Here is a 24,394-nt window from a genome sequence, read left to right as displayed (position 1 = left end):
CAGGAGGATTGCTTGAGCCCAGGAGTTTAAGGTTGCTGTGAGCTAGGCTGACGCCATGGCACTCACTCTAGCCTGGGCAAAAAAGCGAGACTGTCTCAAAAAAAAAAAAAAAGTCCACATCATTAGCCATCAGGGAAATGCAAAACAAAACCACAATGAGATACTACTTCACACCCACTAAGATGGTGAAAATAAAAATGATGGATAACAAGTATTGGCAATAATGTGGAGAAATTGGAACCTTATATGCTACTGGGAATTCCAAATGATTCATTTTAGAATTTCCAATTTTGAAAAGAGTCCAGCAGTTGGTCAAAGAGTTAAACATAGAGTCACCATAATGACCTAGTGATTCCACTCCTAGGTATATACCTAAGAGAAATGAAAACATATGTCCACAAAAATCCTCATATATCAATGTTCATAGAAACATTATTTAGAATAGCCAAAAAGTGGAAACAACCCAAATGTCCATCAAGTGATAAATGGATAAAATTTATGTGGTAATACAAGCTAAAGGATGACCCCAAAAAAAAAAAAAAAAAAAAATTTATGTGGTAAATCCATATAATGGACTGTCATCTGGTAATAAAAAGGAATGAAGTATGTACTAATACACGCTACAACATAGGTGAGCCCTGAAAGCACTAAGTGAAAGGAGCCAGTCATGAAGGATCATATTGTATGATTATGGAATATCATATGAAATGAAACATAAGTATACCACTTGGCTCAATAGTAAACAATATTTACAAAGTTATAATGTCAGTCCATTAAAGAGACAGAGCAAGACCCTGTCTCTTTAAAAAAAAAAAAAAAGTTTAGTCTAGACAACTGAATGAGACTATATGAAAAAAGAATCTCGGCCACCCCAACTGAGACACCAGATGTGAGTGAAGACATTCTAGCCCCAGCCAAGTTCCCAGCTGAATGAAACCACATCATTGACCCTAACCAACACCAAATGGAGAATTAACCAGCTGAGCCCAGATAACCCAGAGAATATGAATTAATGAATTGTCTTCAGTCATTAAGTTTTAGGGTAAATTTTTATGTAATAATAACTGAAACAGGTACTTAGCCCAGGCGCGGTGGCTCACGCCTATAATCCTAACACTCTGGGAGGCCGAGGTGGGCGGATCACTCAAGCTCAGGAGTTCAAAACCAGCCTGAGCAAGACCACGTCTCTACTAAAAATAGAAATTAATTGGCCAACTAAAAAATATACAGAAAAACATTAGCTGGGCATGGTGGCACATGCCTGTAGTCCCAGCTACTTGGGAGGCTGAGGGAGTATGATTGCTTCAGCCCAGGACTTTGAGGTTGCTGTGAGCTAGACTGACGCCACGGCACTCTAGCCTGGGCAACAGAGTAAGACTCTGTCTCAAAAAAACAAAACAAACAAACAAAAAAACAGGTACTTAAAGGATTTGGATCAAAAAGTACTCACCCCAATTCCTCTGCCTTCAAATCCCAATTTGTATCTACAAATAATTCGTATTCTTTAGTTTGCAATACTACTTTTACTTTCAGCTAATAATTTTAAACATATTTTCATTCATTTTTTTCAGATTTTTGTAATTCTTGACAATTGCATACTCCAGAAGAGTGCCTTCACCACTTAAATTTGCCAAACTTTGTACTAAATATTTTACCTTAAAATTTTATTTATTCCTCATATAATCTTATGAGGAAAAAGGACTGTATTATTCCTATTTGACAGGCTAAAAAAATTTAAGACTCGAGGGGCGTGGTGGCTCACGCCTGTAATCCTAGCTCTCTGGGAGGCCGAGGTAGGCGGATTGCTTGAGGTCAGGAGTTGGAGACCAGCCTGAGCAAGAGCGAGACCCCATCTCTACTATAAAAATAGAAAGAAATTAATTGGCTAACTAATATATATAAAAAAAATTAGCCGGGCATGGTGGTGCATGCCTGTAGTCCCAGCTACTTGGGAGGCTGAGGCAGCTGGATTGCTTCAGCCCAGGAGTTTGAGGTTGCTGTGAGCTAGGCTGACGCCATGGCACTCACTCTAGCCTGGGCAACAAAGTGAGACTCTGTCTCAAAAAAAAAAAGTGTCAACAACAAAGTATTCTCACCGGCTTTTCTTTTTACAGGCCATAGGTATTGCTGGACTGCAAAGGGCAAGTGGTGTGAAGCCCAAACCTAAGATCCTAAGGCTTAAGACTCAGGGATGAGTCAGACTTCATAGTCTATTAGTAGAAGCAGCACTTAGAGGAAAATAAAGTATGTAGATATCAAATTCCAAAGAAGCCCCATTTTATTACAGAGAACATACAAAGCCCTTTCCTCATCGAGAAAAGTACTGTTCCTCTTCTCCAGGGAAACAGATGAGCCTCTTCCAAAGTTCCCAGCTTTTCGTTTCTACCGGTACTTCCCACGTCGGTTAAAGTGTTTGTAGAGATAGCGGATGCGTTTATTAAGGTTGTGCAGGTCATCGATGAACATTCGCTTTCCAACCATTTTCTTCTTCCGGATACAACGCTGCAATTCATTTCCCCTCCAACCTCGAAGCCATCTGGGGCCCTTGATCAGTTCTTTGGGGTGTTTTTCAAAGTTTCCTGTGTAAGAGAGTATATTAGTTACAAGACAAGAGAACCCAGCCTAGACTAGCTAAGCCTTTAACCCACAGTTGCCTCTTCTTAACAGCACCTACAGAAAAGACTACATAGTTTATCAAGAACACAGACTGTTAGCCAGACTGCTTGGGGTTCAAATTCTCACACTGCCATTTACTAGCTTTAGAAAAATTACTAACTTCTCTGTTCCTCAGTTTCCTTACCTGTTAAATGAAAATATTATGAGAGTACTCAGAACAGTGCCAAATGCAATGTAAACAGCCACATAACTGTTTGCTTTCACTATTGAGCACAGCACCATCTTCTATGCAGGTGAAAAGGATAGTTGTCACAGCGTAACTGCCATTCTGAAATTGTGTACCACGTAGAGTCAAGTCTTACCCAGGATCCCTATGTTGTCATACACCCCGAACATGGCCCTTTTCTCGTTCCAACGATCAACCACTTTTGGGGGCGGCAGGGTGAGCCTTACATGAGACAATCCAGGAATACCTAGGAATGAAGAAGAGAGGGAATGAATGTGCGCCGCCTACAAAGAAGCAGTTCTTCTAGGGGCGTCTACATCAGCCACTTACTCAGAGAGAAGCTTCTGCACGCCAAGGGCACCCAGCCCCACAGGCCCCTACATGCCCCCCAGGAGAGCCTCCCTGCCATTGCTCTAGTCTCTCTCTCAATAGCACACCAAACAAGCCCAAGAATAAGGACCAAACGTGGCCTTCAAGGACGGGGACCGTCCCCGCTGGCCTCACACGGTTACTAACGAGGAGGCAGCCATCTTGAGCCTTACCCAGGTACCTCTGGGCGAAGGGCCCGCCTAGGCCCCTCCTTCCCCAGCTACAAGCCCCGCCCTCCGGGGTCCGGCCCACGGAGCCCTTGACAAGTCGCTGCGCCCAAGTGCTTCCGGATTGCCTGCCGGAAGTTTTGGAGCGCCAGAAGAGTTGAATTCTGCCCTCATCCCTGTCTAGGACGCCCCAAGACTGTAATTTTCAGGAAATTCACCCTTTCTTGTTCCTTCGGCGTCTCTCAACTGTGAGGGAAATGAAGGTCCAGAACATGGAACCCGGAGTTTTCAAAGACTTTGTGCCTCACACCAGTCTTGCGCTGTAGCTGTTTTTATTACCCCCATTTTACTACAGGGAAGGAAATCTGAGGCCCAGCGAGTGAAGTGACTTGCTGGACGTCACTGAGCCGAGGAGATGACGAAACCCGGATTGGAGCCCATGCCTTCTAACTCCCAGCTCGGACAGCCTCTTGTCCTGGGGATGCCTGAGTTCACTATTGCAGGGGCACTACTACTGCCCATCTAGGGACGCAACATCTCGGGCGGGCCCTACGAAGGCATCCTCCCAGCCGACTGGGACGAAGGGAGAGCCCTGTGGAGAAAGAGCCGCCAGGCGAGTGGGCGCGGAGCGGTAGGCGGGAGCCTCAATCTTGCCCCGCCGGCTGGCGGCGCGGCCGGGCGCTCGGGCTCCTGCGCTGTGACTGGCCGGCCTCTCCAGCCAGCGTCGCGATTGGTCCTCCTGCGGCCGTTGAGATTTGAACTCCGTATTTGTGGCTTCGCCCGCGCTGTCCTTGGCTCAGAGGCGGGCCTTTGCCTCTGCCTGCTGGCGATTGGTCGGATTCCCCGCCAACTTGAAAATTGCCTCGCTGATTGGTGCGTATTGTGCACTCGTGTTTCTCTCTTCCATTTCAGCCCAACTTCCAGAGTTCGAGTAGCGGCGGGTGAGATCCCCAGGTAAGGTGTGGTGTTAATAGGGACCAGGTCTTGAAAGACTGGAAAAATGGGGTACAGGGTAGTATGACGCAGTAGTCGGCAATAGACAGTAGGCAGGGAAGTCTAATAATATTCTTGGGGCGCGCGCGAAGTGGTACAAATGCAAGTCTGACAGATCTGCAACAGAGTGTGTTAAGCTTAACCTTTCCTACCTTCAATTACTTCATCTGTAAATTGGGTTGTATTATTATGCACTCCATGGGATTGAGATTAGGAGATTTAGACCGTATATGACATATTCAAATAGCCTAACAGAACCTGGCACAAAATAAACAAATAATTAGTGTTCATGCTTTTCCCATCCTGGTGCAGAAAACCCACTAGCCCTTGCTGGGGCAGTGTTCTGGCCTCAGGTGAGACCTGACAATTCTCTCTATACTTAAGGGGCTTTGCACATAAAAATGGAAATAATAATGCTAACTTTACACATTACTATGCAAATTACAGTTCTTTAAACACCTTTATACCTCTTGATTAATTTGATCATCAGAGAAACTTTATGAAGTAATAGAAGATTAGTAACCCTGTTTTATAGATAAGACCCAGGGAGTTCAGTGACACCACCAAGTGGCAGAGTCACTACTAGCATTGGATTCTAGTCCAGGGTTGATCTCATATTCTTTAAGATAATGTTATTAGCTTGCTGTAAAACTAAAAATCATTATATATTGGGAAAAATATATGGCCAGAGGTGGGAAAAATAATATAACCAGATAAAAATACAGGTCTTGGATATAGACCCTGACCTTTTCACTGTTTGGTTTCCAGCCCTGTGACCCAGCGGGAGAAGGATGTCTCCCCAACTGTATGAGTTCCATCTGCCCTTATCCCCAGAGGAGTTGCTGAAAAGTGGAGGAGTGAATCAGTATGTTGTGCAAGAGGTACTGTCCATCAGACATCTTCCTGCACAGCTTAGAGGTAAGACTGCATTGCTGCCATTGTACCTAGCACTTGCAAACAACCATCCCATATGTGTTAATAATTACTGCATTGTCATTGCTATTACATTATACCATGAAGTTCCATGAGGGCGAGGAAAGTGTGTCCAATAGTCTTGGTGTACATAGTTACTCTTTAGGGAAATATTATTCTAGATCTTTACTCTTAACCATAAATCAAAATAAAGTCCTGGTGGATTTAAGAGTTATAGAAGGCTGGGTATGGGTAGCTTGTAATCCCACCACTTTGGGAGGCTGTGTTGGGAGGATCACTTGAGGCTAGGAGTTCAAGACCAGCTTGGGCAACATAGACTCTTTCTCTGCAAAAAATAAAAAATTAACTGGGTGTGGTGGTACACACTTATAATCCCAGCAACTCGGGAAGCTGAGGGGGAAGGATTGCTTGAGCCCAGGATTTCAAGATTACACTGAACTATGATCATGCCACTGTACTCCAGCCTAGGTGACAGAGCCTCTGGGATTTAACCTGATCTGTTTTAGGTAACATTTTTTTTTTTAGACAGAGTCTCACTCTGTTGCCTGGGGTAGAGTGCCGTGGCATCAGCCTATGTCACAGCAACCTCAAATTCCTGGGCTCAAGCAATCTTCCTGCCTCAGCCTCCTGAGTAGCTGGTACTGCAGGCATGCCCTACCATGACCAGCTAATTTTTTCTAGTTTTAGTAGAGACAGGATCTTGCTCATACTGAGGCTGGTCTTGAACTCCAGACCTCTGGCGATCCTCCCACCTCGGCCTCCCAGAGTCCTAGGATTACAGGCATGAGCCACTGCACCCGGCCTTGGTAACACTTCTTTTTTTTTTTTGAGACAGGGTCTCACTCTGTTGCCTGGGCTAGAGTGCTATGGTTTCTGCCTAGCTCACAGCAACCTCAAACTCCTGGGCTCAGGTTATCCGCCTGCCTCAGACTCCCAAGTAGCTGGGACTGCAGGCATGTGCCACTATGCCGGCTAATTTTTTCTATATATTTTTAGTTGTCCAATTAATTTCTTTCTATTTTTAGTAGAGACAGGGTCTCGCTCTTGCTCAGGCTGGTCTGGAACTCCTGACCTTGAGTGATCTGCCCACCTCGGCCTCCCAGAGTGCTAGGATTACAGGTGTGAGCCACCATGCCCAGCCAGTAACACTTCTTTAGAGTCTAGATATCTTGCTTCCAAGATGTTCAATAATAGAAAAAATATATATGTACCACTGCAATACTATTACAATATATGTACCATGCAGTTACCTACTGAAACCTATAAATGACCAAAGACAACTTTTACTTCACCAAGAAGACCGCATAATGTCACTGTATTTGTTGGAAGTGGTCTAGTTAATTGCTTTGGAGAGGTAGGAAGAATAAAGATTCTGGAGCCAGATTGCCTGGATTTGAAACCTGGCTCCACCACTCTGACCTTGGACAACTTACTTAATTCCCTCTGTGCCTCAGTTTCCTCATCTATAAAAATAGGGATAATGATCATGGACTTCATTTATTATCTCCTGCAAGAAGAAGGGTTGGATAATACAGCAGGTTGATAATATGGCCCCAGCTTGTCTCTTCTTGGCTTTTCCCTCTTGGTTGCCAGGTGATGGTTTCTTGCGCTGTTGCTCAAAAGTGGAAAAACGAATTTTCTATCTTGTGCTATTTCTTCTTTTTTTTTTTTTTTTTTTTTTTTTGAGACAGAGTCTCACTTTGTTGTCCAGGCTAGAGTGAGTGCCATGGCGTCAGCCTAGCTCACAGCAACCTCAAACTCCTGGGCTCAAGCGATCCTCCTGCCTCAGCCTCCCGAGTAGCTGGGACTACAGGCATGCGCCACCATGCCCGGCTAATTTTTTTATATATATATCAGTTGGCCAATTAATTTCTTTCTATTTATAGTAGAGACAGGGTCTCGCTCTTGCTCAGGCTGGTTTTGAACTCCTGACCTTGAGCAATCCGCCCGCCTCGGCCTCCCAAGAGCTAGGATTACAGGCGTGAGCCACAGCGCCCGGCCTATTTCTTCTTTTTTTAAAAATTTTACCCAAAGCTTCTCAACAGACTTAGCCAGAATTAAATCATGAGCCTATTTCTCTAACTAGTTACAGTCATGCATCATTTAACAAAGATAAGTTTTGAGAAATGTGTCTGCGAAATGTATCTTTTGGCAATTTTGGTCATGCAGACATCACAGAGTATACTTACACAAACCTAGATGGTAGTGCCTACTGCACACCTACGCTATGTGATATAGCCTGTTGCTTCTAGGCTACAAACCTGTACATCATGTTCCTATACTGAATATTGTAGGCAGTTGTGACAGTGGTACAATGGTAAATATTTATGTATCTAAACATAGAAAAGATACAGTAAAAATACAGTATAAAAGATTTTTAAAATGTTACACCTATATTGGACATTTACCATGAATTGGGCTTGCAGGATTGAAAGTTGCTGTGGGTGAGTCAGTGAGTGCTGAAGGAATGCAAAGGCCCCCTAGGACATTACTGTACACTTAGGCTATACTAAATTTATTTTAAAATTTTTTCTTTCTGGCCGGGCGCTGTGGCTCACGCCTGTAATCCTAGCTCTTGGGAGGCCGAGGCGGGCGGATTGCTCAAGGTCAGGAGTTCAAAACCAGCCTGAGCAAGAGCGAGACCCCGTCTCTACTATAAATAGAAAGAAATTAATTGGCCAACTGATATATATATAAAAAAATTAGCCGGGCATGGTGGCGCATGCCTGTAGTCCCAGCTACCCGGGAGGCTGAGGCAGAAGGATCACTTGAGCCCAGGAGTTTGAGGTTGCTGTGAGCTAGGCTGACGCCACGGCACTCACTCTAGCCTGGGCAACAAAGCGAGACTCTGTCTCAAAAAAAAAAAAAAAAAAAAAAAAATTTTTTTCTTTCTGCAAAAATAAGTTAACCTTAGCTTATTATAATTTTCTTACTTTATAAACTTTTTGACTCTTGATATAGCTTAAAATTAACATAAACACTTTTTTTTAGACAGAGTCTCACTTTGTTGTCCAGGCTAGAGTGCCGTGGCATCAACCTAGCTCACAGCAACCTCTAACTCCTGGGCTCAAGCAATCCTCCTGCCTCAGCCTCCCGAGTAGCTGGGACTACAGGCCTGTGCCACCATGCCCAGTTAATTTTTTCTATATATATTAGTTGGCCAATTAATTTCTTTCTATTTATAGTAGAGACGGGGTCTCACTCTTGCTCAGGCTAGTTTCAAACTCCTGACCTCAAGCGATCCGCCTGCCTCGGCCTCCCAGAGTGCTAGGATTACAGGCGTGAGCCACCACGCCCAGCCAATACAAACACATGTTAACTTTTTAACCTTTTTTTCATTTTTTTTTTTTTTTTTTTTGAGACAGAGTCTCACTTTGTTGCCCAGGCTAGAGTGAGTGCCGTGGTGTCAGCCTGGCTCACAGCAACCTCAATCTCCTGGGCTCAGCGATCCTACTGTCTCAGCCTCCCGAGTAGCTGGGACTACAGGCATGCGCCACCATGCCCGGCTAATTTTTTGTATATATATTTTTAGTTGGTCAATTAATTTCTTTCTATTTTTGGTAGAGACGGGGTCTCGCTCAGGCTGGTTTCGAACTCCTGACCTTGAGCAATCCGCCCGCCTCGGCCTCCCAAAGTGCTAGGATTACAGGCGTGAGCCACGGCGCCCGGCCCTTTTTTTCATTTTTAAAACTAAGATACAAACATACACATTAGGCTAGACCTACATAACGTTAGGATCATCAAGATATCACTAACCAATAGGAATTTTTCAGCTCCATTATATTCTTAAGGGACCAGTGTTGTATATGCTGTCCATTGTTGACCAAAATGTTGTTATACAGCACGTGACTACACTGGCAAGGAAAGTGGAATTACCTCAATTGACTAAACTGATAAGAGATTATTACCTAGGAGGCTACCTAAACCTGAACATATCACCATTTGGTAAGCAAGGAAGAAGGCTGAGTGTGGAAGTCAGCTGATAGATGGCCAACCAACAATGTCAATAGATGTACTATTCTGTCAATACTGTGTGGATATATGCATCACCAATTGCACATACTATGTAATACATACTGTAACAAATTGTTCTTTAATTATTACAATGCATCATTTTTTAAAATGGTCACTCTTTTTTAAGTCCTTTTTAACACAATTGCATTGCTTTGATGATTTTTGTGTTTAGAATCCTAAATACCACTTCTATAAATACTTAAGATGAAATCATTTAATTCATTCAACAGGTATTTACTGATCATTTACTATGTGCCAGGCACTGTTCTAAGCACTGTTTTTTTGTTTTTGTTTTTGTTTTTTGAGACAGAGTCCTGCGTTGTTGCCCAGGCTAGAGTGAGTGCCGTGGTGTCAGCTCAGCTCACAGCAACCTCAAACTCCTGGGCTCAAGCAATCTTACTGCCTCAGCCTCCCGAGTAGCTGGGACTACAGGCATGTGCCACCATGCCCAGCAAATTTTTTTTACATATATGTTTAGTTGGCCAATTAATTTCTTTCTGTTTATAGTAGAGACAGGGTCTCGCTCTTGCTCAGGCTGGTTTCGAACTCCTGACCTCGAGCAATCCACCCGCCTCAGCCTCCCAGAGTGCTAAGATTATAGGAGTGAGCCACCATGCCCGGCCTCTAAGCACTGTTCAGTAAACAAAACAAGAGTTCTTTGTCTCAAGGCTCTCAGCAAGTAATAAACTAGTAAATGTGGAGTACAGTAGTCCCCCTTATCCAAGGAGGATATGTTCTAAGACCCCCAGTGGGTGTCTGAAACTGAATAGTACTGAACCCTATATATACTATATTTTTCCTATACCTATGATAAAGTTTAATTTACAAATTAGATACAGTAAGAAATTAACAATAACAATAATAATAAAATAGAACAGTTAAACAGTATGCCAGCATCACTACTCTTGTCCTTTGGGACCATTATTTTTTTTTTTTTTTTTTTTTTTTTTTTTTTGAGACAGAGTCTCACTTTGTTGCCCAGGCTAGAGTGAGTGCCGTGGCGTCAGCCTAGCTCACAGCAACCTCAAACTCCTGGGCTCGAGTGATCCTTCTGCCTCAGCCTCCCGGGTAGCTGGGACTACAGGCATGCGCCACCATGCCCGGCTAATTTTTTATATATATATCAGTTGGCCAATTAATTTCTTTCTATTTTATAGTAGAGACGGGGTCTCGCTCTTGCTCAGGCTGGTTTTGAACTCCTGACCTTGAGCAATCCGCCCGCCTCGGCCTCCCAAGAGCTAGGATTACAGGCGTGAGCCACAGCGCCCGGCCTTTTGGGACCATTATTAAGTAAGATAAGGGTTACTTGAACATAGCCCAGTGACAGTAGATCTGATAACCAAGACAGCTACTAAGTAACTAATATACATATACAGCATGGATATGTTAGACAAAAGGATAATTCACATCCTGGGCAGGAAGGAGCAGAACAGTGTAAGATTTCATCATGCTACTCAGAGTGGCACCCAACTTAAAACTTATGAATTGTTTATATCTGGAGTATTTCATTTAATGTTTTTGGACCATAGCTGACCACGGGTAACTGAAACCAGGGGAAGTAAAACCATGGATAAGGGGGGGATTACTGTATGTCAAATGGTTATAACAGCCACGGAGAAAAATAAAGCAAGGTAAAGAAGATAGGGTGTGCCAGAGTAGGGACTGCCATTTTGTGTTAGATGATCAGAGAAGCCTTGCTGATAGATCACATTTGGGCAGAGACCTTAAGAAAGTAAGGAAGTGAACTATGCAGATTCTCATGGAAAGGTATTCTAAGTAGACCAAAAAGCCAAGGCAAAGGTCCTGAGGTGGGCAAATGCCAATGTATTTGGAGTGGAGTCAACTTGGAGAAAGGTCAGGTGGGAAGTGGTACCATTTATTCTTGAGTCTTGCTCCTCAAAATGTCCTCAGATCAGCAACCTTAGTATCATGATCTGAGAGCTTATTAAAAATGCAGGATGTCAAGGGCCACCCTAGAACTACTCAATCAGGAAATCTGTATTTTAAGAAGATCCCCAGGTCATTTGGATAAACATAAGTTTGAGAAGTACTGATCTCTAGTGCCTTGCAACATCATGGTAAAGACTTTAGCTTCAGTGTGAGTGAGCTTGGAAGCCATTGGGTTTTGAGCATGGGAGTGACATGGTCTGACATTTTAAAAGTATCCCTTTCTGCTGTGTTGAGTAAAGACTACAAGAGGCAAGGGAAGAAATAGACTAGTTAAGAGAATACCAAGTAAATTGGACTGGAGTGATAGCAGGGGGGCGGGTGATAAAAGGTTGGATTCTGAATATATTTTGAAAATAGAGCCAATAGGATTGTTGATGTGTTAGATTTGTAGGGTTAGAAAGTCTGGGATGATTACAAATCTTTTTTGCTTGAGCAGGTAGAAGAATGGAGTTGCCATTTACTGAAATGGGATAGAATATGGGAGGAACAGATTTAGACTGTTGGTTTTATAAGTATGGAGATTTCATCTAAAGATATACATTTGAGGCCGGGCGCAGTGGCTCACACCTGTAATCCTAGCACTCTGGGAGGACAAGGCGGGTGAATCACTCAAGATCAGGAGTTCGAAATCAGCCTGAGCAAGAGCTAGACCCTGTCTCTACTATAAATAGAAAGAAATTAATTGGCCAACTAAAAATATATAAAAATTAGCCAGGCATGGTGGCGCATGCCTGTAGTCCCAGCTACTTATGAGGCTGAGGCAGAAGGATTGCTTGAGCCCAGGAGTTTGAGGTTGGTGTGAGCTAGGCTGATGCCATGGCACTCTAGCCCGAGCAACAGAGTGAGATTCTGTCTCAGAAAAAAAAATAAAGATATACATTTGGTATTTAATATTCAGCCTGTAGACAGCATTTAAGGCCATGAGATTGGAGTGGGTATAGATGGAGAGGAGAAACAGTTTGAAGACCTGAGGTAGTCCAACATTTAGAGGCTGAGAAGATGAGGAAGAACAAGTAGAAGAAACTAAGGAGCAGTCATTAGGACAGAAAGTGATTGAAGGAGCTAAATGACGGCTAAATTAAGAGAACGTTAAAAACAGGAGAGATCAACTAACTGCAGATTAATTACCGGATTTATTGATGTGGTTGCTGGTAACCTTGACAATGCTGTTTCAAAGGGTTGGTGGGGGCAAAAGCCTGATTGTATTATAATAGGTTTATGAGAAAATGGAAGGAGAGGAATTAGAGATGATGAATTTATATAACTGGTTCTTTTAAGATGGGCAGCATTACGTGTGTGTATGCCAAATGATATTGATCAGAGGGAAAAGCTAATGATGCAGGAGGAAGAGGGAACAATAGTTGGAGCAATATCCTTTAGTGGGTAAGAGAGTATATGATCTGGTACACAGAGGTGGAGATGACTTTGTTAGAACATGGACAGTTTATTCACAGTAGCAAAAATGGCAGAATGTATGGGTACAGATGCAGGTAGTGCAGATAGAGAGCTTGCCGCAGTTGAAAGTTCTCTTCTGTCTCCTTCTGTTTTCTCAATAGGAAGGGAAAGCCTTTAACTGAGAGTGAGTTTAGAAAAAGTTCATGATGTTATGAGCAGAGGAAAGATATGAAATAATTGCCTAGAAGAAAATTAATAGACCTGGGAATTTGTAACAGGAAATATGAAGGGCCCACTTGAGGTTAGTGGTCATGAGTTTAAAGTGAGAGTCCTCAGCATGTTTGTTTATTTTTCTTAGGCCATTTTTGTTTGTGTGGTTACATGAATGGGGTAAGCAGACAGTTAACTTAGATTTGCTAGGGGAGTAAGTTTTCGTTTTGTTTTTTCATGTTTATTTTTAATTTATTTTTTTATTTTAAAATATTATAGAAGTACAAATGTTGAGGTTACATTTATTGCCTTTGCACAGCCCGAGTCAGAGCTACAAGTGTGCCCGTCCCAGACAGCGCACAACGTACCCATTAGATGTGAATTTACCCATCCCCTCTTCCCTTCCCTCCTACATGACAGCCAATGAATGTTACTTGCATATGTACACATAAGTGTTGATCAATTAGTACCAATTTGATAGTACATGTAGTGCTTGTTTTTCCATTCTTGTGATACTTCACTTAGAAAAATGGGCTCCAACACCATCTAGGACAGGGGTCCTCAAACTTTTTAAACAGGGGGCCAGTTCACTGTCCCTCAGACCATTGGAGGGCCGTTGGAGAGTGCGGCGCACATTCCACACATGTGCACTGTGGGCCTGGGACAAGTCAGCTGCTAAGCAGGACAGGCAGCAGTGGCAGAAACACCCTGCGGACTGGATAAATGTCCTTGGCGGGCTGCATGTGGCTCGCAGGCCTTAGTTTGAGGATGCTTGATCTAGGATAATACAAGAAGTGTTAGTTCACCATTGTTTTTTGTGGCTGAGTAGTACTCCATGGCATATATGTGCCACATTTTATTAATCCGCTCGTGTATTGATGAGCACTTGGACTGTTTCCACATCTTTGCAATTGTGAATCATGCTGCTATAACCATTCAAGTGCAAATGTTTTTATTATAGGATGACTTTTTTTTCCTTTGGGTAAATACCCAGTAGTGGGTTTGCTGCATCAAATGGTAGTTTTACTTAAGTTCTTTGAGGTATCTCCATACTACTTTACATAGAAATTGTACTAGTTTGCAGTCCCACCTGCAGTGTATGAGTGTTACTCTCTCTCCAAATCCACACCAACATTTGTTGTTTTGGGACTTTTCGATAAAGGCCATTCTCACAGTAGTTGAATGATATTTCATTGTGGTTTTGATTTGCTTTCCCTGACGATTAGAGATGTTGAGCATTTTTTCATATTTCTTGGCCATTAGTCTATCTTTTGAAAACTTTTTGTTTGTGTCCTTTGCCCAGTTTTTAATGGGGTTGTTTTATTTTTTCTTACTGATTTGTCTGAGTTCTATACAGGTTCTAGTTATTAGCCCTTTATCAGATGAATAGCATGCAAATATTTTCTCCCATTTTGTAAGTTATCTGTTCACTTTAGTGATAGTTTCTTTGGCTGTGCAGAAACTTTTTTTTTTTTTAGTCTTTTATTTTTTTTTTTAATTTTTTATTCTTCTTTTCTTTACAGGACCCTTTACAGGAAAACAGAATCTTTTTAATTGGATCAGGTCCCATTTATTTATTTTTGTTGTTGCTGTGATTGCTTGTGGGGTCTTCATAAATTCTTTGCCTAGGCCGATGCCTATAAGAGTTTTTCCAACATTTTCTTCTAGAATTCTTATGGGTTTGTGCTTTATGTTCAAGTCTATTGTCCATCATGAGTTGATTTTTGTGAGAGGTGAGAAGCCTGTTTCAGTCTCCTACGTGTGGCTATCCAGTTTTTCCAGCACCATTTATTAAATAAGGATTCTTTTTTCCCCAGTGTATGTTTTTGTCTGCTTTGTCAAAGATCAGATGGCTTATATGAGGATGGTTTTATGTCTGGGTTCTCAGTTCTGTTCCATTGGTCTATGTCTCTGTTCTTGTGCCATGACCATGCTATTTTGGTTACTATAGCCTTGTAGTATAGCTTAAAGTCTGGTAAATTGATGCCTCCCAATTTGTTCTTTTCACTTAAGATTGCTTTGGCCATACGGGGTCTTCTCTGGTTCCATATGAAGCATAGAATTACTTTCTCTAGATCTGTGGAAAAATGATGTTGGTATTTTAATAGGGATTGCATTGAATCTGTAGATCACTTTGGGTAGTATAGACATTTTAACAATGTTGATTCTGCTGATCCATGAGTATGGTTTTCCATGTGTTTGTGTCCTCTGCTTTTTTCCTTCCTCAGAGTTTCATAATTCTCCCTGTAGAGGTCCTTCACCTTCTTTTTTTTTTTTTTTTTTGAGACAGAGTCTCACTTTGTTGCCCAGGCTAGAGTGAGTGCCATGGCGTCAGCCTGGCTCACAGCAACCTCAGTCTCCCGGGCTCAGCGATCCTACTGCCTCAGCCTCCCGAGTAGCTGGGACTACAGGCATGTGCCACCATGCCCGGCTAATTTTTTGTATATATATATTTTAGTTGGTCAATTAATTTATTTCTGTTTTTGGTAGAGACGGGGTCTCGCTCAGGCTGGTTTCGAACTCCTGACCTGGAGCAATCCGCCCGCCTCGGCCTCCCAAAGTGCTAGGATTACAGGCGTGAGCCACCACGCCCGGCCCTTCACCTTCTTAGTTAAATATGTTCCTAGGTATTTGATTTTCTTTGTTGCTATTGTGGAAGATATTGAGTCTTTGATTTGGTTCTCAGTTTGACTGTTGTTGGTGTGTATGAATGCTAGTGATTTGTGTACGTTAATTTTGTAACCTGAGGCTTTGCTGAACTTATGTATTATTAATTAGTGGAAAAAGTTAGAAGTATAATGATGTCTAATAATAAGAGAATAGTAACTTAATTAAGATACATTCAGTGGAATATTATGTGGCCATTAAAAAATTGTTTACAGGCTGGGTGTAATTGCCCAGGCTTATAATCATAGCACTTCGAGGTAACAGGATTGCTTAAGGCCAGGAATTCGAGATCAGCCTGGGGTAATATAGCAAGACCCTATCTCTACAAAAAATAAAAAAAATTAGCAGAACATGGTACACACTTGTAATTCTAGCTACTCAAGAAGATGAGGCACGAGAATGGCTTGGGTGCAGGAGTTCAAGGCTATAGTGAGCTATGATTGTACCACTGCACTCCAGCCTGGGCGACAGAGCAAGACCCTGTTTGTTAAAAATATATATTTATATGCTTATGGCAATGCTAAATTTTAAAAAGTAGAACATAGAAGTGAATATGTGATATTAACTCAACAATGGAAATACTATGCATAGAAAGTAGACTTGAAAAAATTAACCATTTCTCTGTGTTTTCCATACTATAGAAGAAGGTTTTTTAAGAGTTACATTATGTGCTATCTTAGTCCATTTTGTGCTGCCGTAACAGAATACCTCAGGCAGGATAATTTACGATGAACAGAAATTTATTGGCTCACAATTTTTTCTGGAGGCTGGGAAGCCTCAAATCAAGACACTAGTACCTGGTGAGGGCCTTCTTGCTTCATCATCATAGAACAGAAGGCAGAAGACACAAGAGCTAATATACTCCTGAGAGCCCTTTTCATAATGGTATTAATTTATTCATGAGGATGAAGTCCTTCCTCATGACCTAAACACCTCCTATTAGGTCCTACTTTCCAACACTGTCACATTGGAGATTAAGTTTCCAACACATGAATTAGGGGGGACACATTCAATCATAGCATGTGCTAAGTATAGTTGTGACTGCTTTGCATGGATTATCTCGCTGAATCTTTACATACACATAAACCGTTGACCCTTGAACAATATGGGAGTTAGGGGCACCAACCCCCATGCAGTTGAAAATCCCTTAAAACTTTTGACTCTCCAAGAACTTAACTACTAATAGTCTACCATTGACTGGAAGCCTTACCAATAACATAAACAGTTGATTAACACATATTTTGTGCATTATGCGTATTATTTACTGTATTCTTATAATAAAGTAAGCCAGAAAAAAGAAACTGTTGTTTAGAAAATCATAAGGAAGAGAAAATACATTTATAGTACTGTACCATATTTATTGATACTGTGAGTTAACCACATCTGTTTACAAGATGAATCAACTGTATGAAATGGCAGCAACTGCAGCTGCAGACCTCAATCTACAGTGCATATCAATCAGTTCAACTTTTTCTTGTAATGTTATAACTTTGCTCCTTGGAAGCACCTCCGACATCACTAGTGGCACTTCATATGGGTCTCATGGTGTTATTCAAGGCCTATGATATTGTACTAAACACAATAAAAAATATGAAGAACTGTGAGCGATCACATTTTATATTGTGATACACAATTTACTGGAGAGATAAACTGCTCACACGGTGATGATTAGCATCACAGTGTTTTAAGTGGACACTTAAAAACATAGCACAGTAGCAACAGGAGATGGCTGTGAAATTATTACATTAATACAGTATGTACTAAAGTTAATTTTATGCCATTACGATATATATTTTTTAAATTTTTTTAGAGATAGAGTCTCACTCTGTTGCCCAGGGTGGAGTGCAGTGGTACAATCATAGCTCACTACAGCCTGAAACTCATGGACTCAAGCAATTCTCCTGCCTCAGCCTCCCAAGTAGCTGAGATGACAGGTGTATACCATCATGCCTGGCTAATTTTTCCTATTTTTTTAAATTTTATTTATTTATTTATTTATTTGAGACAGAATCTCACTTTGTTGCCCAGGCTAGAGTGAGTGCCATGGCGTCAGCCTAGCTCACAGCAACCTCAATCTCCTGGACTCAAGCAATCCTCCTGCTTCAGCCTCCCGAGTAGCTGGGACTACAGGCATGCACCACCATGCCCAGCTAATTTTTTTTTCTATATATACTAGTTGTCCAATTAATTTATTTCTATTTATAGTAGAGACGGGGTCTTGCTCTTGTTCAGGCTGTTTTCGAACTCCTGACCTCGAGCAATCTGCCCACCTTGGCCTCCTGGAGTGCTAGGATTACAGCATGAGCCACCGCTCCGGCCCCTATTTTTTTTTTTTTTTTTAGAGATGAGACCTTGTTGTGTTGCCCAGGCTGGTATTGAACTCCCAGGCTCAAGCAATCCTCCCACCTTAGCTTCCCAAGTTGCTTGGGTTACAGGCATGAGTCACTGCACCTGGCTTGCTGTTATGATTTAATATTGCATCTTTATGTTTGTTTACATTTCTCTTGGACTGAAAGTGTTGTCACATACGATCTATGTATGCATAAGTTCTGCTAAATTTTACCTTTTTATAATGGACTGTGTATATTTTATGGTAGTAAATGCTAAAATAAATTAGTATCCACATCTTTTTATGCATTCATGACATACCTAACTTTTCCTTAATTTATTTGATATTTCTAGCTACATAGTTCATCCGAAAGTTTTTTCAAATTGTCAGAAATCTCCAAAAATTTTTCCAATATATTTATTGAAAAAAATCTGCATATAAGTGGGCCCATGCAGTTCAAACTCTATTGTTCAAGAGTCAAGTGTATACATATATATATTTCCTACTTTTCTCCACTGAGAGGACCTAAAGGCAATGTTACTGTTATATCAGTGAGCCTAAATAGCGTGGTTTCTACATACCATTCTTCCATAAAAGGAGCCAGGACTCCATTGAGAATGATTGATTCCAGGAGTGGGCCAAGGAAGTTACAAGATGAATCTGGAACATCTTGTAGTACAAGACAATAAGGGAGCAAAAAATGAAGGGAACATGTCCAAAGGACACAGGCCAGGTTGAAGGAGCTCTCAGTGACCCAAGTATGAGAAAATTTGAGCAATAAAATAAATAGTGATGGATTAAAATGCAGAATAAAAGAAATATCCATAAGTTCATTCTGTTATAAGTAACTTAATAAATAAATAAATTAAGGGAAAGGAACAGCTTGTCTTTATAGTTGCATTCCCACTAGTAAGTATAGAAGGAATAAGGGAGGTAGAAAATTAGCATTTAGTAAACATCACAGCAATAATTGTGGCAGGCAACAATCAACCATGGATGCTTAAATTACCGGGCAAAAATGTGACCTAAACTAGGATATTTACATAGTTTCAAAGTATCTTCCCACGAGATACTTACTAATTGCAAAGGGAAAAGTGACTTTACAATGTAGAAATGTGGCAAACTACCAAGTGATCAAAGTTAACATCACCTGTAATAAGACATTGACATCATGTACCTCTTGATAAGTTGGGTGAGAAGGATGCAACCTCCCTTCTGCATTGTTAGTCTTGCCAAAAATGTATAACCTCAATCTAGTCATGAAAAAACATGCAAACCCAAATTGACACACATTTTACAAAATAACTGGCAAGTACTCTTTTGAAAAATGTTAAGATCCTTAAAGACAAAGATTGGAGTAGACTAAGGAGACTTGATAACAAAGCACATTGTGGGATCCTAGACCAGAAAAAGGACATAAGTAGGACAGTTGGCAAAATTTAAATAGTCTGTAGATTCAACAGTAATTCAATAGTATTGAATTAATGTTAATTTCTTGGTTTAGAAGAAATACTTGTAAGATTGTTTATGTTATATAAGATTTTAAGATTATCTGGGTGGAAGGTACAGGAACTCTATACTGTTTTTCTCACTTTTTTGTAATTTCAAAACAAAAAGTCAAAAAGATCTTGTGTTTCTGTTCATTACTAACTACTATAAGTTGGACAAGTCACATAACCAATTTAAGATGTAAAATAGGCTATCTGCTTTATCTACTTCACTTGAAACTTAAGTGAGGCTTTAACTGTAAAACAAATGTAAGATATCATTATTATTATTATAGGTTACATTGAAGTGAATTATTTGTGTCCTTTTGTGATTCTGTCAATAAAAGCAATAAACCTGGTTTTCTGCCATCGGTAGAATTTACTAAAAAGGCCTCTCTCCCCTCAAAATTCATCAGTTTTTTTCATCTTTATAGCATTTCAGGCTGCCTTCCAAGCTCAGGGGCCCCTGGCTATGCTGGAGCACTTTGATACTATCTACAGCATTTTACAGTAAGTGAAATACCCAGCAGATACTTTATAAAGAACTGGTGGCTATTTGTCCTAACTTTGCATGTTAGTCCTGAAATTCCAAATTATAGGTTTACTGATAAATACTTCTGAGTGCTGATATCTCTACAGATAAACATTTACCCAACTTGCCACCATATTTATTTAGTTGAACAATTTCACATGTAATTTTAAACATTAGATTCCTCATATTAGATCTGATCTGCTAAAATGGGCTCTGCAGGCTCGTTCCTGTCTCACTCCTACACTTTCTTTCCCTCATAGCCACTTTCGAAGTATAGATCCTGGCCTCAAAGAAGATACTCTGGAATTCCTGATAAAAGGTGTTTATGGGTTAGGGGGTAGGGAATGGACAATATTTGTTCTTTTTGTTTATTGTCTCCTACATTTATTAGCCATGTGATGATATCAAGGCTGTTGTGATTCAGTTGGTTTGGCTAAGCCCAGGGACCTTTGACCTATTAAGGTCTGTAATCTTGGTGGGCAATACAGAGTTATGTGTGTTCACTGTAAGGGCAGACCAACAAGAACTTTTTCCTACTTTTGAGCTACCTCTTTTTAATAAGGGTGATTCTTCCGGTTGCCAGGGAGAAATTGTGGTAACTGGAGTGAGAGAGTAGGAACAAGGCATGTTCAGGGCATCAGGGTCAAGGGTCCCAAAAGACTTAGCTTGTGTTATGGCCACTGAGAGATGAAACACAGATCTTTGGTAATCTGATGGCTGCAAGGGATGGGTGTTTTGAGGTTGGGATATATGAAGAAAGTGAATGACACTGACTCCCAGATTCTGTCCCTCACAGTGGTATCCCGCCACTCCCAGGAACTTCCAACCATCCTGGATGATACAACTTTGAGTTTATCAGATAGAAACGCCCATCTAAATGCCCTCAAAATGAACTGTTATGCTCTGATACGCCTTTTGGAATCCTTTGAGACTATGACCTGCCAGACAAGCCTCATGGACCTGGACCTTGGTGGGAAGGTAAGTTAGAGTTTCTGACTGACTTTATGTGGGGTCCAGGGGGGTGGGGAGATGATACAAAAGAAGGGAATCAATGCTTCTGAGAATCCTTTCTGTCTTCATTTAGGGTTTAGGAGGAAGTACTCAAAAGTATCACAGCATTTCCTTCCCTAACAAGTAGCATTTTGGAACTTGTAATAATTCTTCTATATTACCTTCTACCTCATCTTGATACTGGATAGTTCGGGTAGTCAGAATGGCAGATCTTGACCTTCTTTGTTTCCTTAGTTTTTCCTAAATGTATACATGATCTTTTTTAGGGTAAGAAAGCCCGGATGAAGGCAGCCCATGGCTTTGACTGGGAGGAAGAGAGGCAACCAATTCTTCAGCTTCTAACACAGCTGCTCCAGTTGGACATTCGTCATCTGTGGAACCATTCAGTAATTGAAGAGGAATTTGTCAGGTGGATAGTTAGGATGGCTACAGATAATACTGAGCTATGAGGATTGAGAGCTCTATTGTTAGATATGCCCTTTAAATACTTCATTTCATGCCTCAGTTCTATCTGTAATACATAGAAGTATAATCATAACATTGAGTTGTTAGGAATTAGATAATTGAATGTTAGAAACTGATGTGAATTTCTCTCATCTCTAATGCCCATTTATTTATTCATTAAACAGTATTTACTGACAATCTCTTAGATGTATAGCTGGCATCATCATAGGTATTGGAAACAAAAGTTTCTGCCCTTTTGCAGTTTGTATTGTAGAGTAGAAGGCAATTTAAAAATAAATAAAATATGTAATATGTTTTATGGTTTATGGAACAAAATAGAGAAGGGGGATGGGAAGTTAGATGGAAGAGGATTATGATTTTAAATCGGCTATCCTAGCAAGACCTCTTTGAGATGGTGACATTTTAGCAAAGACCCGCAGGAGGTGAATAAGAGCTGTGAGAATATCTGGAGGAACAGCAAGAGTAAGGAAAAGGAATGGTGCATGCGAAGATCCTAGGAGGAAGTGTGGCTAGCATGTGCAAGCAAAAGCAAGGAGGCTGGAGGGATGGCAGCCAAGAGAGGGTGAGAGGGGTAGACGTAAGGTCAAGGGAGCAGTGGGGAGCCAAAGTGGAGATCTATGTAGGCCATCACGGTGATTTTGACATTTCCTCAGAATGAGATGGGGCCACTGGTGATCTGACTTGTACTTAAACAGTGTCATCCTGGCTATTGTATTGAAACAGACTGTGGAGGAAAAGGGGGAAGCAAGAGACCAGTTAAGAGGTTATTCTAATAACTCAGCAAGAGATGATGATTGGTTAGACCATGGAGTGGCAATGAAGATGGGGAGAATGGTTGGTTCTGTACTTTTTTTCTTAAGGTAGAGCTTACAGGATTTGCTGATGGATTAGGAGTGAGGTGTGAGAGAGAGTACAGTCAAGGATGACTCACTGTCCCAGGGTTTTGGCCTGAGCATTTGGAAGACTAGAGTTATTGGTAACTGAGATGTGGAGAAGGTCTTGAGTATATGTTTTGGGGGGAAGACCAGAAATTCTGTTTTGGACATACAAAGTTTGAAGGGCTTATTAGCCATCCAAGTAAAGTTGTTAGATTCAGCTGTTGAATTTATAGATCTGGAGTTCAGGAGAGAGATCTGAACTAGAGATAAATGTTTGGAAATATATGGTATTCAAAGCCATGAGACTGAAATTACAAAAGCATAACTAGAAGAGAGCCGAAATCCAAGGACTGGTACCCTCGGGCACTCTGGCATTAAGAGGGCGAGGAGATGACAAGCAACCAGCCAAAGAAATTTAGAAGGGAGCCTAGTGTCCTGGAAACCAAATGAAACATATATTTCAAGGAGAATGTGAGTGATCATCCATATCAAAATGCAGCTGATAGGTCAGTTAAGATGAGGATTGAATCAGACATTATATTTAACAATGAGAAGTTGTTGGTGACTTTGTCCTGTCTTTTATCATATATTCATTTTCCTTAGTCAGCATGATAACTGGCTGAAAGTTGGTAATCTTGAAGGAAGGAGTACCTGTCTGGGGTCAGCAAAGCAACTTGGTATAGAAAGCAATAGATAGAATAAAGAAAACTAAAAGACCCTGACTTCGAGGGCAGTAGGGACAGAATGAATGAGGTAGGGCCCTCATATGATTGAATCCAGACAGCTGATTTCATCATCTCAAACTATTCCTTTCTCAGTTTGGTTACTGGCTGTTGCTACCGCCTTCTGGAGAATCCCACCATTAGTCACCAGAAGAACCGCCCCATCCGGGAAGCCATAACACACCTGCTTGGTGTGGCCTTGACACGTTATAACCATATGCTCAGTAAGTTATCCCTCTGCTTTGCCCTACCTTTTTCATTTTGCCCACAATTTCTCATGTTTAGTACTTCCACAGGTGCCACTGTGAAGATCATCCAGATGCTGCAGCACTTTGAACACCTGGCACCTGTCCTGGTGGCAGCTGTGAGTCTGTGGGCCACTGATTATGGAATGAAGAGCATAGTGGGAGAGATTGTAAGGTGACTCTTCCTTCTCAAAGTTTCTAATTCTCATTTTTTTTTTTTTTTTTTTTTTTTTTGAGACAGAGTCTCGCTTTGTTGCCCAGGCTAGAGTGAGTGCCGTGGCATCAGCCGAGCTCACAGCAACCTCAAACTCCTGGGCTCAAGCAATTCTCCTGCCTCAGCCTCACGAGTAACTGGGACTACAGGCATGCGCCACCATGCCCGGCTAATTTTTTCTATATATATTAGTAGGCCAATTAATTTCTTTCTATTTTTAGTAGAGACGAGGTCTTGCTCTTGCTCAGGCTGGTTTCGAACTCCTGACCTCGAACAATCCGCCTGCCTTGGCCTCCTAGAGTGCTATGATTACAGGCGTGAGCCACCGCGCCCGGCCTCTAATTCTCATTTTCCTCAAGGATGGGATAAAGAAAGATTAGAAATACAGTCTCTGTGAAACAGTAGATTCCTTCAGATATTAGATACCAGTCTTACCTTCCCTTACTGGGAACTGAATAGTTGAACTGTCTTGCTACGACTTTGTTTTCTTTCCTGTGTAGAGAGATTGGACAGAAGTGTCCCCAGGAGCTGAGTCGGGACCCTTCAGGAGCAAAGGGCTTTGCAGCCTTCCTGATAGAACTAGCAGAACATGTCCCAGCTGTTCTGATGTCCAGTATGTGCATTTTGTTAGATCATCTGGATGGAGAGGTAAGTGTTCCACAAAGGATCTCTGAGGTTTTTCTGGGAATTTTAAATCCGTTGTTGAAAGACTGTTTCTTAACAGAACAAGAAAGTAGCTTTCACATGAAGACAAGTTGTTTAGATTTATCACTGTGGTAGTAATACCTTCCTGTAGAGAAGCAGATCAAATTTATTGAACAAGGAGCCCTTTATTAGTCTCATTTCAATATCACATTGGTTTTATCCAATGGTATCCAGTTCTGGTAGGGGAGGTGACAGTTCCACAACTTAAGTCTAGTGAGAGTGACTCAACTTTGATTCTGAGTCCCATCTATTCCTCAGGACAAAGC

At 41.4% G+C, this 24,394-nt stretch overlaps 2 protein-coding genes and 1 non-coding gene across 4 annotated transcripts in view; 2 read left to right on the top strand and 1 right to left on the bottom strand.

Annotated features, from left to right (window-relative positions):
• Positions 1–2,260: 2,260 nt before the first annotated feature.
• On the bottom strand, positions 2,261–3,403 carry MRPL51 (mitochondrial ribosomal protein L51). The gene is made up of 3 exons (XM_012760471.2): positions 3,173–3,403; positions 2,979–3,089; positions 2,261–2,579 (listed from the first exon to the last, which is right to left on the bottom strand). Exons 1-3 carry the CDS (start codon positions 3,249–3,251, stop codon positions 2,383–2,385), a joined length of 387 nt encoding a protein of 128 aa, XP_012615925.1. The 5' UTR covers positions 3,252–3,403; the 3' UTR covers positions 2,261–2,382.
• Positions 3,404–3,500: 97 nt separating this feature from the next.
• The window catches only part of NCAPD2 (non-SMC condensin I complex subunit D2), a 38,694-nt gene continuing 17,800 nt past the window's right edge, over positions 3,501–24,394 (top strand). The window contains exons 1-9 of one of the 2 annotated variants that reach the window (XM_076007735.1): positions 3,501–4,251; positions 5,140–5,289; positions 19,791–19,866; positions 20,149–20,207; positions 20,685–20,866; positions 21,166–21,308; positions 23,061–23,188; positions 23,261–23,384; positions 23,924–24,071. In XM_076007735.1, the coding sequence (XP_075863850.1) occupies positions 5,163–5,289; positions 19,791–19,866; positions 20,149–20,207; positions 20,685–20,866; positions 21,166–21,308; positions 23,061–23,188; positions 23,261–23,384; positions 23,924–24,071 (987 nt within the window). In that variant the 5' untranslated portion in view covers positions 3,501–4,251; positions 5,140–5,162. Of the gene's footprint in view, positions 4,333–5,139; positions 5,290–19,790; positions 19,867–20,148; positions 20,208–20,684; positions 20,867–21,165; positions 21,309–23,060; positions 23,189–23,260; positions 23,385–23,923; positions 24,072–24,394 lie in introns of both variants that reach the window. The other variant, XM_012760454.3, reaches the window with a different exon arrangement.
• Positions 20,279–20,607, top strand: LOC142873657 (small nucleolar RNA U85). Its single transcript, XR_012921639.1, has one exon. It is a non-coding gene; the product is annotated as a small nucleolar RNA U85 (small nucleolar RNA).

Source organism: Microcebus murinus, chromosome 10 (assembly GCF_040939455.1).
Source record: "Microcebus murinus isolate Inina chromosome 10, M.murinus_Inina_mat1.0, whole genome shotgun sequence".
NCBI lineage: Eukaryota > Metazoa > Chordata > Mammalia > Primates > Cheirogaleidae > Microcebus > Microcebus murinus.
This window is presented reverse-complemented; position numbering and strand designations above follow the sequence as displayed.